The 27,468-nt window shown below is 36.5% G+C and overlaps 1 protein-coding gene across 1 annotated transcript in view; it reads left to right on the top strand.

Annotated features, from left to right (window-relative positions):
• galntl6 (polypeptide N-acetylgalactosaminyltransferase like 6) overlaps positions 1-27,468 on the top strand; it is a 520,631-nt gene that overhangs the window by 181,031 nt on the left and 312,132 nt on the right. The window contains exon 4 of the mRNA XM_031895455.1: positions 13,134-13,300. Coding sequence (XP_031751315.1) covers positions 13,134-13,300 — 167 coding nt within the window. The remainder of the gene's footprint in view (positions 1-13,133; positions 13,301-27,468) is intronic.

The following is a 27,468-nucleotide window of genomic DNA, read 5'->3' as shown; positions in this document are numbered from 1 at the left end:
GTTCAGGGCATGTAATAAAAGGCATTAGTTTGCCCAAGAGCAGTAATCCATAGCAACTTGTAAGATTTTTGTATTTAAACAGGTGACAAGTAAATACTACCTGCTGATTGGTCATTATTAGAGATGTAGCGAACTGTTCGGGTGTTTGCGTTCGCGCAAATTAGCGGACTTTTGCCGATGTTTGCCACTTTGGGTTCGCCGCGTTTTTTTTTGGCGCCGTGTTTTTTTGCCTTGGTTTTTCCGCCGCGTTTTTTCGCTTCGTTTTATCGCCTATGCATATACATAGGAATAGCTTGCGGGTTTTTTTTGGCGTTTATTTTTTGGCGTTTTTTTTACAAAGTATTTTTCAGAGAAGTTTTTGCCCTTGATCCCCCTCCTGCATGCCACTGTCCAGGTCGTGGCACCCTTTAAACAACTTTAAAATCAGTTTTCTGGCCAGAAATGGCTTTTCTAGGTTTTAAAGTTCGCCTTCCCATTGAAGTCTATGGGGTTCGCAAAGTTCGCGAATATTCGCGAGTTTTGGCGAAAGTCCGCGAACGGGTTCGCGAACATTTTCGGCGATGTTCGCTACATCACTAGTCATTATGGGTTACTGCTCCTGGGCAAACTTAGTGCCTCTTATTATCTTATTATATAACCCCCCTTGGACTCTTGTGATTTTCTTCATTATAACATAATATACTGCATATATGGCACTCCATGAGTCCTGTGTCTCTGTTATATGAAAGAGTAGTTGCAACAGTAGAATAGCATGTCTCTACCCAGTAATGAGACAGATCATACCTCCGTGGGCATTCACTGAATGCTCAAATGTTCTGTTTGGGAAAATGCCTTTCCTATGGACTCCAAAATGACACTACATAAGTTGAGTTCACACCAGGGATCTATAAAAAGGTGAATTCATGCTGTCAATACTCTTTTTTTAATAAAATAAAGTACTTTACCAGTTTTAGCTTACTGACACAATCTAATATTGCAGAATATTTAATATATTAAAACCCTAAATCCTTCTTTATTTAGGAATCCCTCAAACATGCTTTCACAGTGCATTACCAGGATAGTCGAGTGTTTTGACTTTAATGAAGAGATTGTAAGCTCTTTTGGGCAGGGCTCTCTTTACCTCTTGTATCGGTTATTGATTGCTTTATATGTTACTCTGTATGTCCAATGTATGAAACCCACTTATTGTACAGCACTGCGGAATATGTTGGCGCTTTATAAATAAATGTTAATAATAATAATATTTGTACACAGACATACAGTAGCAGATTGCCTTTAAGCACTATGACTAGCCCAGAAGACATATGCTATATAACATACTGTACATACACAAAGATGTTCCTTGACCTCTATAAAAGCATGGACTGCAGAATCTTGCTTTTATATGTTCATTAAACTCCACTCACTGGTATATTATCCAATATATCATCCAATTTTCTCTTTTATGTGGCATTTGGGAAAAAAAACCAACAATAAATGAATGCATGTACAGGCTCAAATGAACTGACTAAGGCAGTTGCATTCAATAATTTCTATTTTTTATTCCTTATTACGTTCCACCAACACCACATGAGCAGATTCCCGAACTTCCAACAGCATTATCAATATTTGTCTCTTTAGTCCTTGGTTAGAATTGATTAAATATATTGACAACTCATCTTTTATGCAAGTCTTGTAGAAGTAATTAACTGCTCAGTGTTCCAGTCACAGAGTTAATCATCATTTTTTGATTTTTAATATAAAGAATAGTTATTCCAGTCACACAGAAATTCAGCGTATCTGCCTTGGTAATATCTTTAGTGCTTTAGACCTTAAACTATGACTACTCTTAAAAAGGATTTTTTGCACCCCGCTATGACAATTTTAGCAGTTCAACTCTCACATGCACTTCACATAAAATGAATCAGCGGGCGGTGTGATCAATAGAAATAAATAGTAGTGTGAGAAGAAAAATGTGATTGATTTCTCTGAGCTTGGGATTCTCAATGAAGAAAGACGATGCAGGGTATTAATCTCTAAAGACAGTCCAGAATTTTTCTACTGGTGGATAATTAGCCTCCAATTACACTTAATAAGCATGGGGCTGTAAACATACCTTTAGCTTTGTTACTCTACAAAGGTTAATAAGGACTTTGCAAACATCAGATGTTTAGAAGGGTACTACAGAGTTTTGTTGCAAACAGATAAAGAGAAGTAATCCAAAGAACCCTTTAAAAAAAAATCACCCCCTAGTGACTGTTTAAAAGAGTAAAGGCAATATAGAAACGGTAAGGTTCATTTACAATCACCCACAATGCAGCACATTTCCTATAATTCTGGTGTAATTGTGGCTCCAGTGAGTTGTGTTTGATGCAGTTTCATACAAAATTGTCAGTTGGTATTGTTTCATTTATGGGGCCTGGCATCAAAATTACATTTGTGCATGTCTGCTGCTCCTATTGGCATATCATGTTGAGGGAACCCTGGAATTAACATGTTCATGGTGGTGGTAGCTCCAGGGTTCCCAGGGTCAATAGGTACCCTTGCACTTGATTCAACAGAGGGACAGGAGAGGTGCCCGGCCCCAGGCACAGCTATATGTTAGTACAAGTAACGTGATTGGATTCAAGTACTTTGAATAAATAATATCAACTCAGCCAACAATTGTTCCAGTTTTAACTTGTCTATCATTGTAATTGAGCACATTTAAATAAATACCATATTCTGGGTAAATACATTATAATCCAAGGTTATATGGATGGATGCACTATTGCTCTGTCCAATAAGAGAAGTATGGGCAATAGACAGTCAGTGCAAATAGTTATGTGCATTATGGGCATGATTTAAATACTACTGTTATTTGTACATATTCATTTCAGTAACAATCTATACATATCCCACTGACAATTAGAGGAACCCTGATGATAAAATGCCAACAAACTGGCAGCAACTTCCCATTCAGTAAAATGGGAAACTTTCTGAATTCAGCACACAGCAGGGCCACTCAGTGGACACAGAGACAGCACCCCATAAGTCAGGATTCTCATGGACAACTTGCCTCAGTGGCATTATAATGTTGGGTCTGATGTGCATTAAAAAGCTGTTGGCGGCTAACACATTTCTCTTAAAAATATAATGAATTTTGACCTTTCCCATATTGAATGAGTTTTGAAAACCATAGTGCCTCATTCCACTGCATTTATTTAGTGTGAGCCACTGCACAGTTTCTCTAATAAAACTAAAAGGAAAGTTATTTTGAGCCACCTCCAAGTTGCATGTGCTGTGGGCATTTGCAATGTAATAAACTGACTAATGAACAATATTACATTCTGAAATGGGATTCTTCATTATTATTTTTAGGAATAATTATTACAGTTTTGATTTAGTTACATTCTGTCCTTAGTATAGTCAATGATTTGTGGGTATTCTGTTTAGAACTAACTGGGGCCACAGTAAGAGAATAGAGTTGTCTTAAGTTGGTCATTTTAATGTTGGGGGTGTAAAATATCTGTAATGATCAACTGCTTAAAGTAAGAAATAGTATTTTCCAAAAACTCAAATGCAAAAATTTGCCATCTAAAAGCTTTCAAGTTTCTATAGGAGTCGGTGGGAGTTGTCATAGGCAAAGCGAAGCCATATTTGCCAACTCTAATTTATTGAGTTTTTCACGTTTTTAAACTACAGGGATTCAAGTTTTTTATTCAAAAGAGATTTCCTTATTAATAAATAAGTGAGCATTTGATATGCAAGTTTATTCAATATAGAGAAACAAATTCATATTAAAATATAAACCCATAAGAGTAATAAAATGTTAAGTAGACAGTAAAAGTGACTTTGTCAAAAAAAATTGAATTGTATTACCAGGACCAGAATTATAAAACAAAGGAGTTCTTGATAATAATGTAAGTTTAAAGCTAGGAATCATAGTTTGGTAGCACATAAAGGGCAACAGGCTTGATAACTATCGGTTCCGTTTCGCCATAAAATCTGTGAAACGGCAAGAAAAATCACAAAACTCCGAAAAATTCGCCCGTCCGATCTGACGCGACCGTGCCCTTTTTTGAGGCGACTGCACCCTATTTTACGTGACTGCCCCCAATTGACGTGCAACGAAAAAACATTTTCTGCAGCGAATTTTTACGGAAGTTTTGTGAAACAATTCGCCAATGGCGAAATGCGGAAATTTGCTGCAAATCCATGCCTGGTGAAAAAATTCGCTCATCACTATTGATAACCCTAATATGAATTCAAGTATTACTCAAAATATAAATATGGCATTCTTACTTTTATTGAGGACATTTTAAATGGCCGATGGAACATTTCTTTTCTTCCTTACAATGAAAAAAAACCTGTATGTTAATAAAGACAGAAAACATCACTATTAATATGAAATAAAATTATAATTCATAAAATGATATGACCAATTATATATTTTTTTACATTTTACTATTTTCATTGTGTGCCAGTTATATAAAGTATAACACAGAGAAAACACAAAGAAGAGCAAAACAGACTGTCCACTTGTAGAACAACAGATTATCTGCAATCTGCCCACATACACTGAATAACATTATGCACTGACTGATTTTCTTGTGCCCACTCATTCATGATAGAACAACAGATTATCTGCAATCTGCCCACATACTGTAAATCAAGCTGTTTTGAAGGTTCTGTTTTTGCTGCTTGCCGTTTGTCTGACTGTTTAGTACACTTTTGTGTTTTGACCCTGACTAGGTTTATACCTGTGACTAGTGATGATCTGTCCCGTTTCTGCTTTGGTGAAAAATTAGAAAAATTGTTGAAAAATTTGCAAAACTTGGCTATGTGTGACTTTTTTTGGCGCAACTGTGATTTTTTTTCTCCCTCTGTGAATTTTTTGTTGCACTGAATTTTCGCAAAAAAAATTGGCAATGGCTAAAGGCAGAATTTTGCACAAATCCATGCCTGGTGAAAAAATGTGGTAATTGCTACCTGTGACTATGCAATTGGTCAGCTCTCACCAACTTTCTGTTTTAACAGACAGGTGCCCATTACACGTTGTCCATTCCGAAACTGACCTATACTAAAATTTTATAATTTCTCATTATTTTCTTTTTAAAAAATGAACAAACTAATTTCCACGAACATCTGACATTTACTAAAAAGTCTGAACTGATGGATGGAGGGAGTTATTTTGTCTGTCACCATTCTCTCTTCCACAGCCCTGCACAGCTGCATGGAGTGGAACGAAAATCAACCCGAAAAATGCCGGTTTTGAGTTTTGTTGGGTTGATCTCTGCTCCACTACAGTGCAGCTATACAGGGCTTTGGAAGCGGCAGAGTCAACATTATGTGTGACCAGGGACCTAGGGATTTTTTCACACAAGAAAGTAAAGGAGATAAGAAAAGAAACAAACATATGTACAAATGTGAACATATCTCTTTACCTTTTCTTATCTCTCTTTGGTTTTAAAATAGTGATGTAGGTAGTTTGATAGTAACATATCATTTTTGCTATCCAAACATCTAGGCGCCCATTCATTAAACCACGATAATTTCTGATGTTCAAAAATGTCACAAAATTTTTGGATCCGAACTTTCCTAAACGGCGCAAAAACCATTCTGGCTTTGAAACCTTCAATGCATGATTTTGGAAGCCTTCCATAGGACTCAATGGCACTCTACAGCTCCAACGTGGCCAAAAGATAGTCACGATACCAAAGCTTGAATGAATTCCTAAATGGTCAAAATCATTGTGAAAAATACAACTTTTTCGTGGAAGATAACGAAAACCCCGAAAAAGTTGTGGAATTTTAACGAAATTATCATGGACTTTATGAAAAGTTCTATAAGTTAGAGAAAATACAGATTTTTCTCAAAAAAACTTAATCATGGTTTAATGAATGGGCCCCCTAGTGTTCTATTACCTGAATAAAGAAGAGTAAAATATACCCCATTATGCAACTAGGGAAAGCAGTATACCTTTCCCAAAGTAATATACATCCAGTCTGAGTAAATACTGATATGCATTGTTTTTATTTTTGGCAACAGTGTCATTTTAAGGCAGTGTTAATTAATGTAGTTGTGCTTATCAACTGAACATTTTGAAAATTAAACCATTATAGCAGGATTAAAATATATGAAAGGATTTTAACTTTAAGGCTAGCGTTATACTTAGTGATGAGCGAATCTGTCCCAACAAAAGAATAGCCGCGGGCGACAAAAGAAAAGTCGTGGGCGACAATTTTTTTTGACGAGCAACATTTAGTCCGTGGCTATTCTTTTGTCACCCGCGGCTATTCTTTTGTCGCCCGTGGCTATTCTTTTGTCGCCCATGGCTATTCTTTTTTGATGAGCGACTATTCCTCTAACGCGGGTGACAATTTTTGGACGCATGGCAAATTTTTCCATGGCAAATCCATGCCTGGCAAAACATTTTGCCCATCACTAGTTATACTGACTTTCTATACTTTGCAAAACCACCTGGCTATTGCCCAAGTCAAAACCATACTGCATAATGGTGCAGAGTTCTCCTGTGTTGGAAACAGAGTTGGAGTTGGAACCATACATAAGCCCTTAGATATTACTGCTGTTAACATTGATGGGTTAATTGAAACTGACTAAAAATAAACTGCAAGATAATTTAGCTAATGCTCTGAGGGCTAGCTATCTTGTTAGCCAGTCCTTTGCTGCTAAAATTTTCTCAAGCGAGTGTCTCTGCTAACCTTGTTTGTGGGCCTGGCCCTATATTGGAATACTGATCACATTTCTGGGTGACTTTGTAGCAGCAAATAATCAGTGATGACATGTAATCAATCCGACACTGGGGAGAGCTTGGTTACTGTGTTCAAGCAACAAACTTCAAGTGATTTAATATGTTGCGTATGTAACGCTTCACTAGTATGCTGGAGTTTTTCTCTTAAACCGAACAATATATTGGGGGCCAGAGTTGCTCTTTATTAAACAAATGTAAAAATGATTCCAAATGCCTGTGAAATCATTTAGCTACTGTCAGTGATACTGGTATTGTTAATGCAAATTCTTCTTTGTTATACATTTATTTTTGACAGCCAAACGCTTCCACATTACAGCTGTTGTATCATACAATGAAAAGGAGAGCGGTTTGCTTTTTAAACTAGGCAGATGCATGGCTGATACAATATACAATATGCAACCATTAGAAGATCCAGCATCACAGCTATAATAGCTATTAAGACTTTGCCAACAGAGATGCAAATCAGAACTATAACTACATTCCCTTTTATTTGGCAATAGATGCCATTTTCTTTCTTTTCATTGTGATTATCGTCTTATGAATATGTTTATGCATGCTGATGTTAAGATACGTATCCACAAGCAGGGATGGAAATGGAATTTTAAGATGCAGTTTGCTATATGAGAATTATTGTTTTGTGTACAGACAGTAAGACTATTGGAATTCTAATACAGAGGGTTTTTTCCTAGTTGCTGCTGAAGGTGAATGTCAGCATCGGATTGGTGTATCAGCAGAACACTCCAGATGGTAGCACTTCTGTGGATGCCATTTTGGCAGCTCAATTCATTCATAAATCCCATTTGTGTAACACTTTTTGGAAAAAAATAACTGTGTTTACAAAATAATTGCAAGTGAATAGCATATTTTTCCAGTTCTACATATGAGTAAGATCTTACATTATCTGGATGAAAAAAAAAAACAGGCGCTCACTCATATTACATTCTGAATCATAGCCGAATGGTAACATTAAGCTGATGTGTTAGTCTATTGTTTCTTGAAATAGTATAATCCTAAAATAGTTCAGGCATTTGTGCATTTCACTGTGGAATGTTATTGGGTTGTGTACTTTTTCACAAAGAGTTTTATGATGTGTTGCTGTTCTGTCCCCTTTGGTGGCCAGAAGAATCAATTGCTGGTTTCTTGTTTGGGTATTATCAGCATGAAGTGCAGTGGGGGTTCATTCCAGTTTCGTACATGGTACTAATTATACAATGTCATAAATATTTTTGCGGGAACTTATTGAAGCCCAAAAGAAAGATTTCTAAATTAGATTATTTTCAGTCAGTGTTGGACTGAGGTATCCAGGGTCCACCAGAAATGCCACCTCAGAGGCACCCAATGTATGTACCATGTACCTAGGACTTTCTCCTTGCGGTCACGATCAGAGGTGGGGGAGTGCCAACAGTTCCACAGGAGCAAGCCTTGTTTGGATTCATTGGATTGTTGACCCACAATGCAACATTATTACCTAAAATTTCAGCATAATTGCACATTCGGAAATCAGGCCCCAATCTTGTTCCAGATACTGCCAAATCTAAACCAGTTAGTTGCCTGTATTTAAACAGACAATGCTTGCCATAGGTATAAAGGCTTGTATGAGGGTGGGTCGGTTGGATGGATGTATAGACACTCATCATTTGAGTGAGATTTGAAGGGGATATTCACCTTCAGACAATAGTCTAAATTTGAACAGGCCCTGTGCGAAAAAACATTTTTTTATATCCTTCATTGATGGCATTTCAACAAAAGCATTAGATGTCATAAAATCCAGCTCTCTGCTTTCTGGTCATTCCCATCTAAGTTATTTACAATACAGTGGAGCAGATGGATTCTGTAGGCTAACTGGATCAGACCTGGAGTTTAGGGATGAGTGACTGCAATGGCCATAATCTGACAAAATGTCACTATTTAGCAAATGTTTTCAAATGTTTGAAATGGGGCAATTTGGCTTTGTCCATTGCAGGGATATGTACTGTGAATAAGAGAGTGTGCACTAGGCAACCCCACCCCCTTAGGTATGAAAAATATACCTTTTAATTATAAGTGCTATGACACAGGGTGAATGATCCATCAAACACCTTCACTACAACTCCTCATTAACTTGACTGCATGGTGGTGCTAAGAACTGGCTTTTTATACCCTGAAAATGCTCACTTGGGTATTCTTAAGTAGAAAAGCTCCATTTCTACCTGGTATTTCATTTAAGTGAAAGGAAAGCAGCAGTGGCGGATTTAGGCACTACTCCAGCTGAAAGGCTATACTCTAAGAAGGTTTTAAATGTCTATTTACACTTTTTGTATAATCTGTATGAGGGATAAAATGTAAGATGGTGCATTTAATATTTCCATTATATAAATAGAAATAAAATTATAAAAAGTACAGCTTGTGAAAATATCGTTCATACCCACACAGATTAGTTACCTATTTAGTTGCTTTTTCTTAACTTATTGAAAAGATTAAGTTTGATTAACTATGTAAGATAATACAATGAATATTCAGATATGTGTCTTGGTAGCCAAGAATGTGTGACCCTTTCACATCTCAGTCTGAGTTTCAGTTTGAGAAAGTATGTGTCTGTTTCTATTCAAAATTACAATGAGATTTAAAGATATTCTTCTGTCTTTTATTTTGAAGATATTAGCTTCTCAGTCAGATAAGAATATTAAAAAAATAAAATTAATACTGGGTAGTCCAAAAATCAGTAGCTGTAAATGAAAGGCATACATTATTCCCCCAAATGTATTTAAGGATATTTAATTGTATGTTTTTATGCTGCTCCTGTAAAGCCCAGAGCAAAAAAAGGTCCCAAGATGTGACTGAAACGTTGATATTGCACATTTAAGATTTTTATTTCTCCTGTGAGGGCTTTGTTTTTTTATATATATATAAGATAAGAAAAGACTTGAATTGTAAAGTCATTTTACTAGGAACTTGGATGCATAAATTGATTTACCCAGTGACAATTTTTTAAGCAGCTGGGATGATAGAGACAATGAGAAACGTGCTCAGATAGTATTTTTGCTGCAAAACATTATTCTGTATTGGTAATGACAAAGTGACACATCACAATCTTTCCGTTGTTATCCCTGCTATGTGCCAAATAATTCCTTCATTTGCACTTGTGTGTGGCGTCCTAAAGTGCAAAGCCAGTTCTACTCTTTACCCACTCCATCACATCTGATTGTGGATTGTGTACTGCACAAAAGACCTTAATTAATGTATTCCAACTGACAAAATAATCACTAAAACTCTATTCACTTGTATAATATTAGTTTTTTTTCCAAGTTCAAATCATCAGTAGTTTGACACCAGTGCTTGTATCATACATTAGATGCTCATGCTCCAACAAATTGACAATATGATAATCTGTTCCAGTGTTCATGAAACTCTGTTTCAATATTCATGTGGTGATACTTACTAAGCACATGGTTATTGTGGATCAAAGGGATATATTCAGTTACTATAAAGCAACTTACATTTTACAGGGGATTTTATCTGATAATGTTTCTTCTTTAAATGCAGCTTTAGATCACTGTACATTATTCATTTTGTTTACAAACCCAGTCAGTTTGGTCTGCTCCATACACGCTTTGTTAGAAGCAAACACAGGAATAGAATAAATAGAATGCATCTTAGATTCATACTGCATAGTAGCTAGATAGCTTTTGTAACAATACAAGCTTCTGAATGATTTAAGTAATGCTAAAAATTGCACCCATACCCATCCCAACACGTGCATTACTGTGGGTGCCCAGATCATAGGCCAAACCGTCACAGTGTTCCATTTGTAGTTTACAGGGGACATGGAGGTTTCACTAAGAAATAGTGTTTATAGAAAATTGGAGCTACCTGGACGAACAAGTTAAGGGCCATTGACCAGGCTAGGAAGGCAGTAAGGGAGGTTACGTAGATGTAAGGAAAGGGGAGTACCTTAACCAAAATGTTAATAGTTGGGGTCTACCAAAAGGCGGTTCTCTTCCATTTGAACAATGTGTGTGCAACATCCCACGCTGTTTGTGTGATGGTTGAGTTGTTTATGGTTGGGGCCTTTCCTTGCATAGAGATAATTGTCACAGCAGTGATCGGCAGGGAGAAGACTTGCTGGTGTTAAGGGGAACTGGTGTTGCCCTGCTTAATGGGATTTAGTTACAACCTCCTTGGTCCCAGGAGACAGGGGGATGAAGTACTCCTTGCCTTGCCTTTAATTGCCCAAACACGTCAGGTGGCTGGCAGGGTAGCCTGTTCACTCATATGTGATGGGCAAATTTGTCCAGTTTCTCTTTGCCAAAAAGTTAATGAAATGCGTTGAAGTTAATGGGTGTTTTTTCACGCTGACTTTTTCCAAGTCACGCAATTTTTTTTATAATATATTGGATACTGTAGACGTTTTTTTTTGTTGCAAAACCTGGGGAAACATTTTACCTGTGGAGTTCTGGCAAACATTCCTGTTGTGTTTGCTATTTGAATTACAAGTTATTGTGTTATAAATCAATGTGTTAATAAAGCCGTGGGTTTTATAAATTCACCCTGGACTGTCTGACTGAGTGAGTTTCTTATAAAAGGGAAATTCTGGTCGGGACCGGTTGGTTTGGTTAGGTTTGTTTTGTACGACCATCAGCCTTCCATAAGGCTGATCAAGCACCCGTTGACACAGGTGACACAGCTTGGAATATTGAGTACAACTGATCACATATTTACTGCTGCTCTCTGCATTTCATTGTACAAGGAACAGCTCAAGTTAAAGAGCTTTACAGAATCATAAATACTGTAAATGAAATGTTGCTCTTCTATATTGAGCTCCAAACTGAGCACACCTTTAGTTCTTAGAGGTTTTCTCTGAAGTCCAAACTGACGTGCTGTTGAGTTTATGCTGTTCCATTAGTATCAGTGAATGGCAGGGCTAGTATTATTGTTCTCAGGTGGTGTCCTTGTGGCAGTAATAAGGCGTACTTGACTGACGTCTTTCTTATGGAAAGCTAGTCAACCCCTACAACACAATACAAACATTTAATACAATCTCTGCAGTGAAGGAAAAAAAAGCCTCAGTGAATGGGCATTACCAGTGTAATTACTATTGTTTAAGGCCTAGTAATCAATTACAGAATATATATTTAGTTATAAAAAGCTCTGTGGATGAATAGCATTTATTAATAAATTTCTATAAATATAGTATACATATGGCCTATAGTGGATCCCACCAAAAAACCCTTAAAAACTTTATAACCTTCATTAAAAAAGCTAGAGAGTAAGTTACATATTAAACACCATAAGTTATTACGGTAGCAAAATGTAATCACCAGGTGCTAAATGGCTGTGAGGGGTGATATATAAGGAGAAAGGTTGTGCAAAAAGCATTGACTTTAAGTATTGTCTTTGTTTGTGCCACAGAAATGAGAATTTAAGCAATTTAAAACAATTAGAAAAAAATTTAAGTGGAGAACCTTTTATAGGAGAAGTGCTGAGACACATGCAAAGCATTATTCCAATGAAAAATTCATTTCATATTTTGATAAGTAGGCTGTATACTGTACTTTCGTAAGCAAAAATTTGTGATATTAAAACTGGTTAAAAAGTATAATAAGAAACAATAGGGTGTATGTGATAATAAACCTTTTTATAGCATATAGTTTACAGGTATTTATATGTTCTTGTTAATCAGTAATTATTTAACTTATAATATAGGTTCATTTGAAAGGCTGGGCAGAATGTAAGGCTTATTTACATCTGTGAGCACAGTGGGCAACTTGCACTTTACCCCACAAAAATCAGTCAAAACGTGCTCCTTGCTCCTCCCTACAGTAGCACCACTTGTGAACTGCTGCACCTACTGACGCATGGGGAACCTCAGCGCCGTGCATCAATCAGCGCAGTTCAGGTGCCCAAAAACAAATAGGACGCACACACAGAGGAATAACAAGAGAAAACCAGCCCCCCCCCCCGCAAAAGAAACACAGCAGCTCCAACCCACGTTGCCCACCCCACTGCCTGCACACGTGTTTGAGCATATTTTTTTTTAAATATTTTTTTTAAAAAAGAGCAGCTTTTGGGGGATTTTAATGCTATAGAGTATGTGGACCCTGTGGTCTGGCTGGCCCACCTGCCCCCCCTCCTTCCTCTGTAGTCACGCTACTGCCCATATGTCACTCACATGCTGAACACTGGAAATGATGGCTGGCAGACTTCAAAAACATGGTGATTGCGCTCAGTATTGCACTTTGCTGACTGCACTTGATTTCCTTATTATCATTTATAAGGCAATACAGTGCATCCATTCCCCTAAATTTACAAAGAATGATTACATATTGCTGAGTACAACAGTATTCTGTACTTTTTTTTTGTTTAAATAGGACTCAATAGACTAGAAGACTTGCTTATGTATTATGTATATTCTCCTTTACAGCTGTAAGCACAAACTGTACTTGGAGAGACTACCCAACACCAGCATTATTATCCCATTCCACAATGAGGGGTGGACTTCGCTCCTGAGAACCATACACAGCGTGATCAACAGGACTCCCGACAGTCTCATAGAAGAAATGATTCTGGTAGATGACTTCAGTGACAGAGGTAAATATTTTGAAGTCACACAACTGTTTGCTCATAGAAATAATCTCTTTTTATAAATCACATTTAATATACTGCTGGGCTAGTAAACATGTTGACTTCATGATAAGGATGTATTTGATATTTTATACTACGATTAAGATCTTGAATTTTCATGAAACTCATTTATCTGCTGATGCATTTGAAAATTTAAAGATATAGTTGCACTCTGTAAAAAGCAGACAATGCCAGAAGCTGGTGAAAAGAAAGACACAAATGATTTATTAATAAATATATGGTGAATTAAACAAATATTTGATGTGGGAAAAGACAGATTGGAGAAGAGTCATATTAGAGAATATAGGGCTCCTAGGTTTGTTTCTCTGTTCTACCCCTTGCATTTCTTCAGGTTACCCATATTTCCTCCAACACTCCAAAAACATACAGGCATTTTTATTGACTCCTGAAAAACTGGCTCCTGGAGTCTCCAGACTGAAAGCTCTGCTGGGCCACCTCCTTTTGAAAGAGGCAGAAGAAAATGTCAAATAATTTAATTTAATAGCTAGAAGAAAAAAAGCCCTCTTCTTGGCAACTTTTTCATCCACATGTAATGTCCCAAAATTCCTCCAGAATTAGGACTCATACTCACAAGCGTTCCTTCCTGCATTCCCCTGCAGTGCGTTCTCCTCTGTTCCACCACAGGGGAATCCAGGAAGAAACTCAATGCATACTTCTGTATGTGCCTGTACTCACACAGGCGCATGTAAGAGTCAAACGCAGGTTAAGCGCAACACGCTCAATTCCACCTGCATTTATTTCTTCCATGTGCCTGTGTAAGTATGGGCACATACAGAAGTATGGAATGCATTTGTTTCTGCCCTCCCCTGTGGTGGAATGCTGGAGAATATGGTACTGTCAGTATATATGTAGAAACCAAGAGATCCATAATAATTTTATTTAAAGGGAACAATCATAAAATCAAAAGGTTTTTTCTTTTTTGCACCCTTTAAAAGATAATACGTTAGCTTTGCGATTTTCATGCCTGCCCTTAATTTTTAAACCTTGCTACTGAACCCATGGAACAATTACAGTATATTACTGGCCAGCATGGTATATTACTGGATTATATTATTGGATCGCCAGAGCCCAGCACAGTGTTTATCAGACAAATAACTAAAGGCACCTGGCACTAAATTATGATGTCAGATACCACCACAAACCAAACAATGTGAGAAGTGCTGCGATTTGTCTATCAAAGCAATTCCATTATTGGCTGAAGCATATGCCATTCACATCTTCAAGTTGGCCATGAGGAGTTTGAGAGAAGTGTAAATTTCAACATTATTGTATTATCTCTTAAATGGTGCAAAAAAGAAAAAACAATATATTTAGTAAAATGTCTCATTTTACATAAGCTTTTCAGTCTATACCTTTTGATTTTATGATAGTTCCTCTTAAAAGTACAGGATTATAATTTTTAATGAGGACCTTTTAAATCCCTACCACCAAAAAGATTCTATTTATCACATTACTGTTTTATTAAATGCTTTATAATAACTTTTCCCTCTTTCCAGGTAATTGAATATACTGTATACCTGTAGGTTTTTTAGTAGTGCTGACCTATTGGGTTTGTCCTTAACGTTCTTTATTACAACAGCAGTCGGATCTAATTGGACACCAGTACAGAAGAATGACAGGGCTGTAATATGATCATATATTGTCTTTTCTACTGAAGCAAATTCCCTTTCTGATCCAGGGGTTAATTGAAATGCCCTGTTGCTGCAGTGCATTAAAGACTACACATATCTTTCTGATCTTTCAAGGACCTAGCCTGCTTTAAACCACTTCCTTAGATATCTTGCTAAGGATGCATTTAGTCAGTTTACTAAATCAAATGGTGCTCTTCTATAAACCTTTTTTTCACAGACTGATTTAACAATTAATGTAGATTTTTCTCATATGCACCCTCAGTTGTTAGGAAATAAAAAACACAAGGCACATTTAGTTCTGTGCGCAGAGCCAACGATGCAGATCTGCAGCTTCGCAGAATGAAATATGCTGTAATAAAAGACTGTTTGAATTGCATCGACATAAAACCCGTCTGTCTCACAAGTGCCTTACACCTGCTTTGTTATTGTAGCTGATGTTAGGAATTTTGATCAAATGCCTGCAAATGAAATGGTGCAGCCTTCCTATACCATTAGTCAGTGACTCCTATTCCAAGATCCAGAATATGTAGGGCATTCCCGAGCATCAGTCATTTCCTATGAATACTTTGGAATTAGTGTCTAGTACAATATCATTCACATAACCTGATACTGAAAGAATAGAGGCGTATTTTTTGCTAACTGTACAGATTTACTGAATTTTTTTTTTCTTGATCAATATCTTTCAATGGAATTCTCTTTGCATTCTCCAGAAAAAATGTATATTGAATGATAATGATAATCAAATAACACACTGCTGGTGGAGAATGCATAAAGGGGAAAACCACTGTGCTAGGAAGGGGGTGGCAGAGCTTTTAGTGTGTGTAATCTGTATGTTCAGGGTATATAATAATTATTGTAGAGCACTGTGTAATATATTGGCATTTTATAAATAAGTGAAACATGATAATAATGTGGCGCCAGAAGTAACGCCTGCTAGTGCCATTTTTGCCGGAACCATTGGACAGTCCCTTGTACCCACCTCTAGGATAGCAAGGGGTTAGAGTATGATGTTCAAGGATTTCATTGTGTTATACTATATTATCACAGCTAGGGGAAATGCTTACCAGTTGGGTGCTTATGCCTGGGGTTTATTTTGGCTAGTTAGTCAACTGGTAGAAAAGATGCTCTTTGTGTGCTTAAAAGAAAAGAAAAGGTAAAAACTAAGTAAGCTTTATCAGAAAGGTATATGTATGTATGTATGTATGTATGTATAACTTTATTTATAAAGCGCTACTTATGTACGTAGCGCTGTACAGTAGAATACATTAATATAAACAGGGGTATTAAATAGATAAATACAAAGTATTACAATAAGCACAAATAAATACAAGATACAGTTGCAATAAGTTAAGAGTCAAAGACACAAGAGGATGGAGGTCCCTGCCCCGTAGAGCTTACAATCTATATGGGAGGGTAACTTACAGACACAAATAGGCAAATATAAGTGCTGTAGGGCACAGTGTGTGACATATAAGTGCTAGTTCCCTGGTCAGATGCTGGGCGTTTAAAACTCACCTTTTCACTCAAGCCTTAACCTAATTCCCCAAACATTCAATAACCACTGGTTTTCACCTCTCACTCCACACTTACTGTCACTTTACACACCTACATGAACTCCAGCGCCATGCTAGTTACCCTGACTTTATGTCTCAGCCCTCCCTTTTAGAATGTAAGCTCTTGCGAGCAGGGCCCTCCCCCTAGTGTCGCCGATCTTCATACAATGTAACTGCAAACCATTTTTGTGAATTGTTTATATTAACTGTTAACTTATTAACTGTTATGTCTTTTGTACCCTCTATTCTGTAAAGCGCTGCGTAAATTGATGGAGCTTTATGAATAATAATAATAAAAATACCTTTCAGGTAAGGCAGTTAGCTTCTGCTTCTTTTACCTCTTTGTCATTTGGAGCAGCAGTAACAGTAAAAACTATGATGATTTTGATCCTAGTGGTGATAAAATAAACCCCAACAGCAGATGACTTTTATAATGGGAAAAGAAGATCGGCTATGACATATTTAATTTCTATAAATGGATACAAATAGTAAAATATTTACTTTTAGGGAAGCCATTTGCCTGCCATTTTAATGGGAAATGGTTAGTAACAGGGTAAGACTATTGACTGCAGTCATTCCCTCTTTCTTTGAAAGACTTTGGAAATCAAAAATATATGTACACCACTGGCCATAAGTATAAATATTTAGAAGTAGGTCTTTAAGAGATTTTTATGAAACTATGTCAGTTATCATTATCATTTATGTGCTCATACACCATGTAATGTATATTACATAGAATATTTTAGAATCTATGATTAGATGTAAAAAAAATACACGTCTGACACTAAATGTGGAAGTTGTTGTTCAGTGAATATACTGGAATGTTAAATGTCAGATTGTTTTTATTTTGAGAAGCACAAACCATGACTTGGTGATGCTCATAGAGCAGCGTACAAATAATGTTCAGCTAGAATGCCTATTATCCTGTGCCTGCTATCCTGTATCCTGAGCTTGAAAACAAAGAGCTACAGAATCTTTGATATGCTCGTTATCAATTTACTGACCAATGTAACACTTAAATAAATTATGTCTTAAAGACCTTTCTTGACCATATACAGTGAAAAAAGCTCTGTGGTAATTAGTGCTGGCATATGTCACTTAATGGCAAGTGAAGCATTAGTACTTTCGTACATGGGTGATGACAGTACACTGGTAAATTTTGAATGTACTAGCACAGTGTAACCTAATTTATATTTTTCCTGAAGGTTAGAGTGGATTTTTAGACCATGGGAGATGTAATAACTTTAAATTACTGGAATTGTCTTATCTCTAAGGAAGCAGGTCTTTGCAGTCCTTTACTAGAATTACTGAATGCTGATTCTCTTTATTTGTCTTTCTAATAATCATTTATTTGGTTTTTAACCATTAGGCCATTAGGCTCAGTGGCACCCAGAAACCCTAGCATAGGACAGCACTAGGGATGTAGCGAACATCGCCAAAAATGTTCGCGGACCCGTTCGCGGACTTTCGGCAAAACTCGCGAATATTCGCGAACTTTGCGAACCCCATAGACTTCAATGGGAAGGCGAACTTTAAAACCTAGAAAAGCCATTTCTGGCCAGAAAACTGATTTTAAAGTTGTTTAAAGGGTGCCACGACCTGGACAGTGGCATACAGGAGGGGGATCAAGCAAAAATTTCTCTGAAAAATACTTTGTAAAAAAACCGCCAAAAAAAAAACCGCCAAAAAAAAAAAACCGCCAAAAAATAACGAAAAAAAAAAAACCGCCAAAAAAACACCAAAAAATAACGAAAGAAAAAAAAAGCCAAAAAAATAACGCCAAAAAAAAAACGTGGCGAACATCGCCAAAAGTCCGCGAATTTGCGCGAACGCGAACACCCGATGTTCGCGCGAATTAGTTCGCCGGCGAACAGTTCGCTACATCTCTAGACAGCACTATGACCCACAGAACAAAACAGCTATGTGACCCCCTTTGGAATAATATGACTCCAGGAATATATGTCACAGCAATTCCAGCATTTCATGACACAGTAACCCCAATAATGTTTCAGTAATCTGCCTCTTCTACAGTCCCCCTAACATATATATATATACTGTATATGGAATAGTGGAATATTGGCTCCAGCTTATCAGGACACAGTCGTCCCACCATTACGGGACACGATAGCTTCAGTAATTTATAACACACATAGCCCACCATTACGTGACACAGTAGCTTCAGTAATTTATAACACACATAGCCCACCATTACGTGACACAGTAGCTTCAGTAATTTATAACACACATAGCCCACCATTACGTGACACAGTAGCTTCAGTAATTTATAACACACATAGCCCACCATTACGTGACACAGTAGCTTCAGTAATTTATAACACACATAGCCCACCATTACGTGACACAGTAGCTTCAGTAATTTATAACACACATAGCCCACCATTACGTGACACAGTTGCTTCAGTAATTTATAACACACATAGCCCAGATTTTCATGACACAGAGAACTTTTTTCCCAATATTTCATGACATAATAATCCCAGAATTTTACAAAGAGGCCCCTTTCATAAAACAATAACCACAATAACCACATTAATTTATGACACAGTGACCCAAGCATATTAGGACTTAGTTACACCATTTGGTGACAGAGTGGTCCCAGCATTTCACGACGCAGTAGCCCCAGCATATAGAGCACAGTGGTTCCTACATACATAGTGACACCTATGGCATGCAGTCTGCACCCTCTACTATAGCTTCTCTGTCACTGGACACAGCACTGTGTATGATCAAAAAATCAAAGTTCCCATGCTAATCACATTCTAACCTCTGTCCATTGACAGAGAAGGCACACAGACATATTAAGCACTGTTATTCAAAATAAAATTCTTTGGCATGCAATATTACTGGGATGCTAAAATTGGCCACAAGTGATATGTGATATGACATCCCATTTTACCAGTGGCTGCTTATAACCAGGGAATTTAGTTGCTGGCAACTTCAGAAAGTTTTATACTACTTTTCTACTAGTTGTAAAGCATATGATCATACCTTACTGTAGCCACAATAATCCACAAAACGTTCTGATGCCAGAATTTGAGACAGCAGAATGTTAAAGTTATTGGTTGCTCAATCAAATACTTGATGCTATTAGTTCTTATACATACAATAGGGTGCTGTTGATTATAGTCCCTAAATGGGAAGAACCTTTTACGATTGGCTAAAATTTACTTATTTGGTTATTGGTTCAACACATTATTACTGCTGTGCCCATTTGATGTGTTTCCATGCCAAACTCTTGACTTCTATCTGTAGGATACAAAGTGAGTTTATGCATGATAAATTGGTGTGATAATTATTATACTCTCTAATAACTGGAAACGTATTATTTCATGTCCTGCGTTCCTATTGTAAACCAATGATGGCAACATTATTTTTAAAATATTTTTAGATATATTTAATAGAATTATCAAATGTATCCATTTGGGGGTGAGTTGCCATACTACATAACTGCCATATGTAAAACAGGCCCTTCGGTATATGGGTGTTGAGAAGTTACAACTAACTATGCATATAAATGAGGGATTTTAATCAAATTGGCTAATAGGAAAAGAATTCTGCAAATAATCTGATTTCTAGTGTCAGCAACAGTCAACGTTTAATGTGTTTCACATTGTATTAAATATAGAAAGAAAACAAATGTCATTAACATCTAACATCTTAAAAGGATTTAATAGAGTTTTATTTTTGTATAGACAGTTTTTTTGCAATTAACGAAAAAGATTAAACATGCTGCATTGTTTTATATGGCTATAAACATGAATACAACTCTGCTGCTTCATCAAGGTCATGGAAAAATGAGAGCCGAGATTGCAGGAGCACACATTTTAAAAGGAATAAAAAGATGCCATCAATGGGAAAGTCAGTTTAACATTTATCGCAGATAAAAACTACTTCGGAAATACAACAATTTTTACTTATTATACAGACACACATTCAAACAATTCTGCATATATAGAAAACTGAACAAATGTCAGTGTTTGATGATTGGGAAGCAAAAAAGAATCTTTAAGAATTATGCAGACCGGGGGCACATTGGACTAAAATACAGTCAGAAATACAACACAGAAACAATTAAAAATGTGTTGTAAAGTGCTTCTTTACTTCATTAAACTGTGGCCATGGCACCCCTTAACTATTTGGTTTGTGCTACCGTTGTGCTGTGTCATTTGAATGCCCTGATCTATTTTATGTCTTAGTTCCTAATCATTTCTCTTAATACCAGATCAGTGGAGGAGGTGATTGGCCTGAACTTTTCAAAGAAAGAATCCCTGTCGCTGCTTGATGTAGCGTAAAAGACAGCAGGTTTAATGGAGTACTCCCCTAAGCTAATGAACTACATTATCTAAAGCCAAAACTACAGCCAAATGGCATAAATGCAACTCTGGGATCTGCATTCCATTAGGATCTGCAATTCCATTAGGCACCTATCTAGGGTGCAACAGTGAGGGGGGTGCTAGGCGGGTACCTCTGTTGCCAACTCCTAGGGTGCCTGGTCGGCTTGGCCCACCTCTGAATTCCAGTCCTGTGGTATAATAAGATTTTGGGATGTATTGTCTAATTGATTAATAACACCTGGGATTTATTATCCAAAATAATGTTATCATAATATTGATTCATAAGTTCAATACCTGTAAAGAAATTAAGATTATCAAATGCACTGATTTTAATGCACCCATTTGATGTGAGTATGAATTAATTACTAATTGACCTTTGCAAATTGTATATGTTTCTATGCACTTTGGTACCTGGCAGTAGCCCAAAGCTAGTACTACTGTTTGTATAAGTCAGCAGAACAGAAATTATGGAACCGAGTACATCTTTGGATGAACATATCCTGACTTCTAAAGGTACATGGTGGCCTTGGGCTGGTACAGAAGCACAAAACATAAGGTGCAGCATTTTTTAGCCTAAATATTTTTTAAACTTCTCCTTTTAGTTACTGATACTCGGTGGAGCAATGATGTAACCGTTTTGTGACCTGCAATTAACTGCACTCTGTCATTGCAAGAAACCTTATTACAGGTATGGGATCCACTATCAGGAAACCCATTATCCAGAAAGTTCCAAATTATAGGAAGACTATAGGAAGACTCCCATAGATTCAATTATTATCATATAAATCAAATTTTAAAAAAAATGATTTCCTCTTTCTCTGTAATAATAAAGCAGTACAGAATATGTGATCCTGATTATGACATAATTAATCCTTAATAATGGCAAAACAGTCCTTTTGGGTTTAATTAATGTTTAAATGATTTTTCAGTAGACTTAAAGTTTGGGGATCCCAATTATGGAAATAACCCTTATACAGAAAATCCCTGGTCCCAATACCATTATATTTTAATTGATTAATTAAAAATAAAAACATTAATTTTATTTAATCTTCTAAAGGAAACAATTTTTCTATTGAAAAAAATGTAAAAGCCAAAACCTAAAATTACAGACAAAATCCATGTTGGTGCATGGTTTGGTAGAAAACTAAGCACTAAGCCTGCCTGTCTGATTCATATACATTCTGCTTTCTATAAACACTTTAAAGTTGATTATAGTGGTTACTGGCCCTGGGATTCCAGCTTCATAAAAGAACATTTGATCAGAAGATATCTTTGCTTAAGTGACAATATACAAGTTTCAAAACTTTTAAACAAGCTAGAAGTAGAATTTGCATTACATATGCTTTTGGGGGGGTGCAGGTTGTGGGACTGTATATTGAGCATGTTGTTTAAAGTGATGAGCGAATTTTTTCAGCAGGCATGGATTTGCAGCAAAATTTTGCATTTCACCATGAATTTGGCATAAAAAAAAATACAGAATTTGGTTCAGTTTTTACCCAGGATTCAGCCTTTTTTGGTAGGATTCAGATTTGGCTGAATCCACAGTCCTGGCCGAACCGAATCCGAAAAATCATGTGACTTTTTGTCATATTAACATGGAAGTGGAATTTTTATCACTGTGCACTTTGCTCTTGCTGACATTTAACCCTCCCAAATCCTAATTAGCATATGGTAATAACGATTCAGATTCAGGGAACCCAAAAAACTGGATTTGGTGCATCCTTAGCAATAATGGTAAATGTGTCTTACAACATAAGATACAGTGCAAACATATCTTTTAAGAATCCTAAATTATTATGATTTTAAACTACTATATAAGACTGATATTTAAAGATACTGAGGGCCTGATTCACTAAAGTGCGATAAAAATTATCGCACACTTTTTTTCGGTAAAAAAGACTCGATAATTTGCGCGCGATTCACCATAGTGAATGCGGTATTTCTTGCGCTAGTTTTACCGCATGCGTTAATTTCCGCGCTGAAAAGAATACGATCGCATGATTCACTATAACTTTTGCGCGCTAAATAACGCATTCGGCTATGCGAAAATTAACACCTACTACAGGCAGGCGAAAAATTATAGAAAAGTACAGTAAATGTTTTTTTTTGCAATAAAATATATGAAGTCTGTGTTTCCCCTAGAGTGACGCAGCCGCCAGTTTGCAGTGAAATGTTCATTTTTAATACAGTAATTTTCTGCAAGTATTGGCGTGTATGGCTAACATGGCGTGTGTTCATTTGCGCGACTATTTATATTTGGCTACAAGTGATGAAATGTTTCGCCAGGCATGGATTCGCAGCGAATTTTTGGACGTGCGTTGAATTTTTTCGTGGCGGATTTTTTCATGCGTTTCGCAAAACAATCCGCCAATGGCAAAACGCATGAAAAAATTCGCCACGCAAAAATTCAACGCACATCCAAAAATTTATACAAGCGTCAAAAAATAATAGTCACGGGCAACAATTTTTTTGCCCGCACAACATTTTTGCCGTTTCGTGGATCTTTCGAAAGATTTGCTAATTTTTCACTAAAGATAACCAGAACACATTTGCTCATCACTAGTGGCTACTATTTATAAGCATCTACTATTTATATGATACCATTTATATGCTACCATTTATATGTGGCTAATATTTATATACACCATTTATTTGTGGCGACAATTTTTATACACTATTTCTATGCTACCATTCATATTCGGCGACTATTCGCGTGCGTAATTTAGCGCATGTACCGGCAAATACCGCATTGAAATAGTCTTCACGAGTTAAATAACGCATGCAATATCGCGCGGAAAAAAGCGCAAGTATACTTATAGTGAATTGTGCGAAAAATCGCCAAAATTAAGACGCGGTAAAATTTATAGCGCACGCTAAAAATAGCGCACATTTTATCACACTTTAGTGAATCAGGCCTTGAATATCTAATCTACTTTGCCAAACATGTTATGTGAAAGTGGCATAGCTTGGGCAGCACATAGTGCTGTATCGGCAAGGACCTTTGGGTTGTGTAATTTTTAGCAGAACCTACACTGTTAGAGCATCCCAGAAAAGCAATGAAACATTTATGAAGCTATTCACCTTGTCTTGCTGTTCTTTCTGTGATTGCTAAAGCATAATGACTATCTACAGTAACTCTGAGTACTGTAAAGGTAAATCATGTTATGCTAAGGATGTAAAATTGCATGTAATTAAGTTCTTGCTTAAGATTCTTTGGTAGTAAAGAAAGACCCGCTGAAATGTTAATGGTACAGTACAAAGCTTTGGGAACTTAAATGTAAAATCAGTTTGAGGACATATAATTCTGCAAATACCTTTTTATAAATGCCTTTACACCCCAAGGCCATATACATTAACAATTCACTGTCAAGACCAAAGTTTTAGCTACCTCTTTAAAGAACCTAGTAGATAATTCAGACCACTACAGCAGGGATTAGGACCAGAACACTTTGCTATTCCTTTTTATAGTGATCTGTTAGAGACTAACCATACCTCTATGGGCTGCTAAAAGAAAGTGCTATTTCTCTTGCTCATCACTTTTTTCTCTGAGTAGAGGGAAACAACATGAATACAAATACCGCAAGTTAGTAAAGCTCAAAGAAATATACAATACTGTATCGTAACACCTCAAGCAGTTTCTCTCAGTAATCATAAAAAATGAGTGCAGCAAAATGTAATCAAACAAAGATCCGCTGTCATCAGTGAATATTTAACTAAACACAGAGGAAAGGAAATTGCAAACATTTTGATTATGGTAATAGATAAGGTCCATTTTTATGAACATACATTTATGAGCAGCAAAAATGACTATAGTGCTAGATAAGGTAGCTGGCCTTTGGTTACACAGTCTGCATAGACTGGGGTTCTGGGCTATACAAGTAAAATATAAAATGCTAAATTATACAATTTTCAAATACTTACAAAGTCTGTGTTTCATAAAAAATGTGTGTAAATAATGCAAAAGTGCATGTTATAAATTTCTTGTGAATACAGGAATACAGGTACCTGTATGGCAAAATTTATGATTTTTGTGGTGCTGTTTTTATTACTAAATTACACTGTGTACATTGCAAATAATTTATTCTACCATTTAAAATGTTATTCTTGAAACAATAAATGTATTCTTTTAGTGTGTAGGCAGCCATCACAAGTCATTGTGCTTGATCCTGTGCTTTTAGAAAGAGATAGCACTTTACAATACAACTGCCTTCAGATAAGTTATTGTTTCTCCTAATAAATGTAACTGAAGGAGTCATGGCCAGACTTGGGTGTTTAACTATTAAGTGCTACTCTTATATTTACACCTAGGTGGGAATGGAAGCATTTTTAGCATGTTTGCCGTTTTGAAAATGTTGATGTAGGATTCTGCTCAAGGAGCACTATTAAAGTGGACCTGTCACCCAGACATGAAAATCTGTATAATAAAAGTCCTGTTCAAATTAAACATGAAACCCAAATTCATTTTTATATTAACACATCCAAACCCATTATAAAGGCATTTAAAAATCACAGCTGTCAATCATATATTGCTTGCCCCGCCTCTATGCCTTAGGCATAGAGGCGGGGCAGACAGTAACTTTAGCTTTCCATTCAGCACTTCCTAGATGTCACTGCACATCACACTTCTCCCCTCCCTCCTCCTCATCTAACTGTGTAGCCAGTGCATGGGCCTGGGCATCTGGTCCCCCATTCTGGCACATAAACAAGATTTTGGGGTGATACAAAGCTTGCCTTAATAACAGTGTCCACAAAATGGTGCCTGCCTGCTTGCTTTGATTGAGTAATTCCAAGACGGAAGGAAACAAGATTTATATTATTTATATAGAGTAAGTAAAGTTTATTTTGCTCAACTAACAATATAGAAAATAATTTAAACTTATTTCTTAGGGTGACAGGTCCGCTTTAACTGATGCATTTCATAAAAAAAACATATTTACTTGACACAGAAGTCCTTTAAGAACATCATTCAAATGACTGAATGATTGGAGAACTCTTGATAAGCACTGGGGGTGACTTTACTAAAGCAATTTGGTACTGTACCAAAGAATGTTATTGTTTAAGGTTACTGGCCTGAACCGTAATAGGACTCATTCACAATGCCTTGCACAGTGTACAAAATGTGAAAAAGGCCAGCATTTTTTTGCAATTTGACCAATGTGTGACACATTGTACAAAAAAGATACAGGCCTCTGTGCTCTTCACTAAGCACCAGATTTTTCTACTGGAGCAGTGCAAGTGTTCCACAGCCCTATAGTGCTCTTCCATTTGCACCCCCTTTATATTTGTAATTGGATAACGAACTGGCTGAAGGATAAATTACAAAGAGGAACCATCTTGGAAAAGCATAATATAAAGGGCTATTGTGATCTTAAGATCTAGCGTTAGTATAGGTATGCATGCAGAATGTATTTTTATATATGTGAGTGCATTAATAGGTCTGTACAGTTATTAAGATCCAAATATATTATCTTTAAAACCATTTGCTATCATTCATTCCCTCCATGAAGTATTGGTTCAAGTTCTGTTAGTATAAATTGCTTGGCAGGTGTTGTGGGGCACGAAGGTTTCATACTTTGCCCTAATATTTCCAGACCGACATGGATAATAACTATTTAGGCATGTGCCTGCTAGCATCATGATACCAGCCATAAAACCATCATGTATTACTGCTAGATTGCATTACTCATCTGTGACACCATGAAAATGCTTTAAAGTATTTTATCCACCACCTAATTTTACATTTTCATTTTTGTGGCATCAAAATCTAATTCTGCGATATGTCAGCAAAAAGAAAAAAAAAAAAAATGGTATATTTTGGTATTTTGCAATGACGTGGTATTCTTACATTTTTCAGGCTTTGAATTCTTGATCGATTTTAAGCAGTTTGCATTTGTATTACAGTCATTAACACTTTCCTGGCAGTGAGGAAAGCATTTTAATGAATATTTATCAAAGTTGTTTTTTAACAATTGAGCTGAATCTTGCAATAAAAACCCCACAATCTTTAGGAAATAGGACCCTAAATCAGAGCCAATTGTTATTTATCTCAACAAGCAGTAACTATCTTTAATGTTGGTAAAAAAACTACAGGTGATAGTAAGCCAGCCCTTTCAGTTTATTCAGAACTCCAGTATTCTTTTTAATCATAATCATTTTACAAGAAATTCAGTTCTTTTTTATTAATGTAATAAACAAATAGTCTTTGAACTTAAATGGCTAGATCCCAGTGTCAGACTGAGATGGCAGGGGCCCACCAAAAAACCTTGGAAAATGGGCCCACTCTCAAACTTTTAATTCCTCCTCTCCTAACTTTTAATTATCCTAGTTTCTTTTCTCTACATACTATACTCCATTCTTCCATCTATCAAGCTTCCTTGTTCCCATACAAAAGTAAGGAATGACCATGAAATAAATAGTTAGAAACAAGAAGGTCCACTGACAACTGGGCCCACCGGGAGTTTTCCTGGTGTCCTGGTGGGCCATTCCAACACTGCTAGATCCTTTATTGTGACACTACAGAATCCAACAATTGGGAGACTTCAATGGGAACTGTAGTGTAAAATGATTGTTAAGTT

This window comes from Xenopus tropicalis, chromosome 1 (assembly GCF_000004195.4).
Source record: "Xenopus tropicalis strain Nigerian chromosome 1, UCB_Xtro_10.0, whole genome shotgun sequence".
Classification (NCBI taxonomy): domain Eukaryota; kingdom Metazoa; phylum Chordata; class Amphibia; order Anura; family Pipidae; genus Xenopus; species Xenopus tropicalis.
Note: the sequence above shows the minus strand (reverse complement) of the source record. Positions and strands in the feature narration are given on the sequence as shown.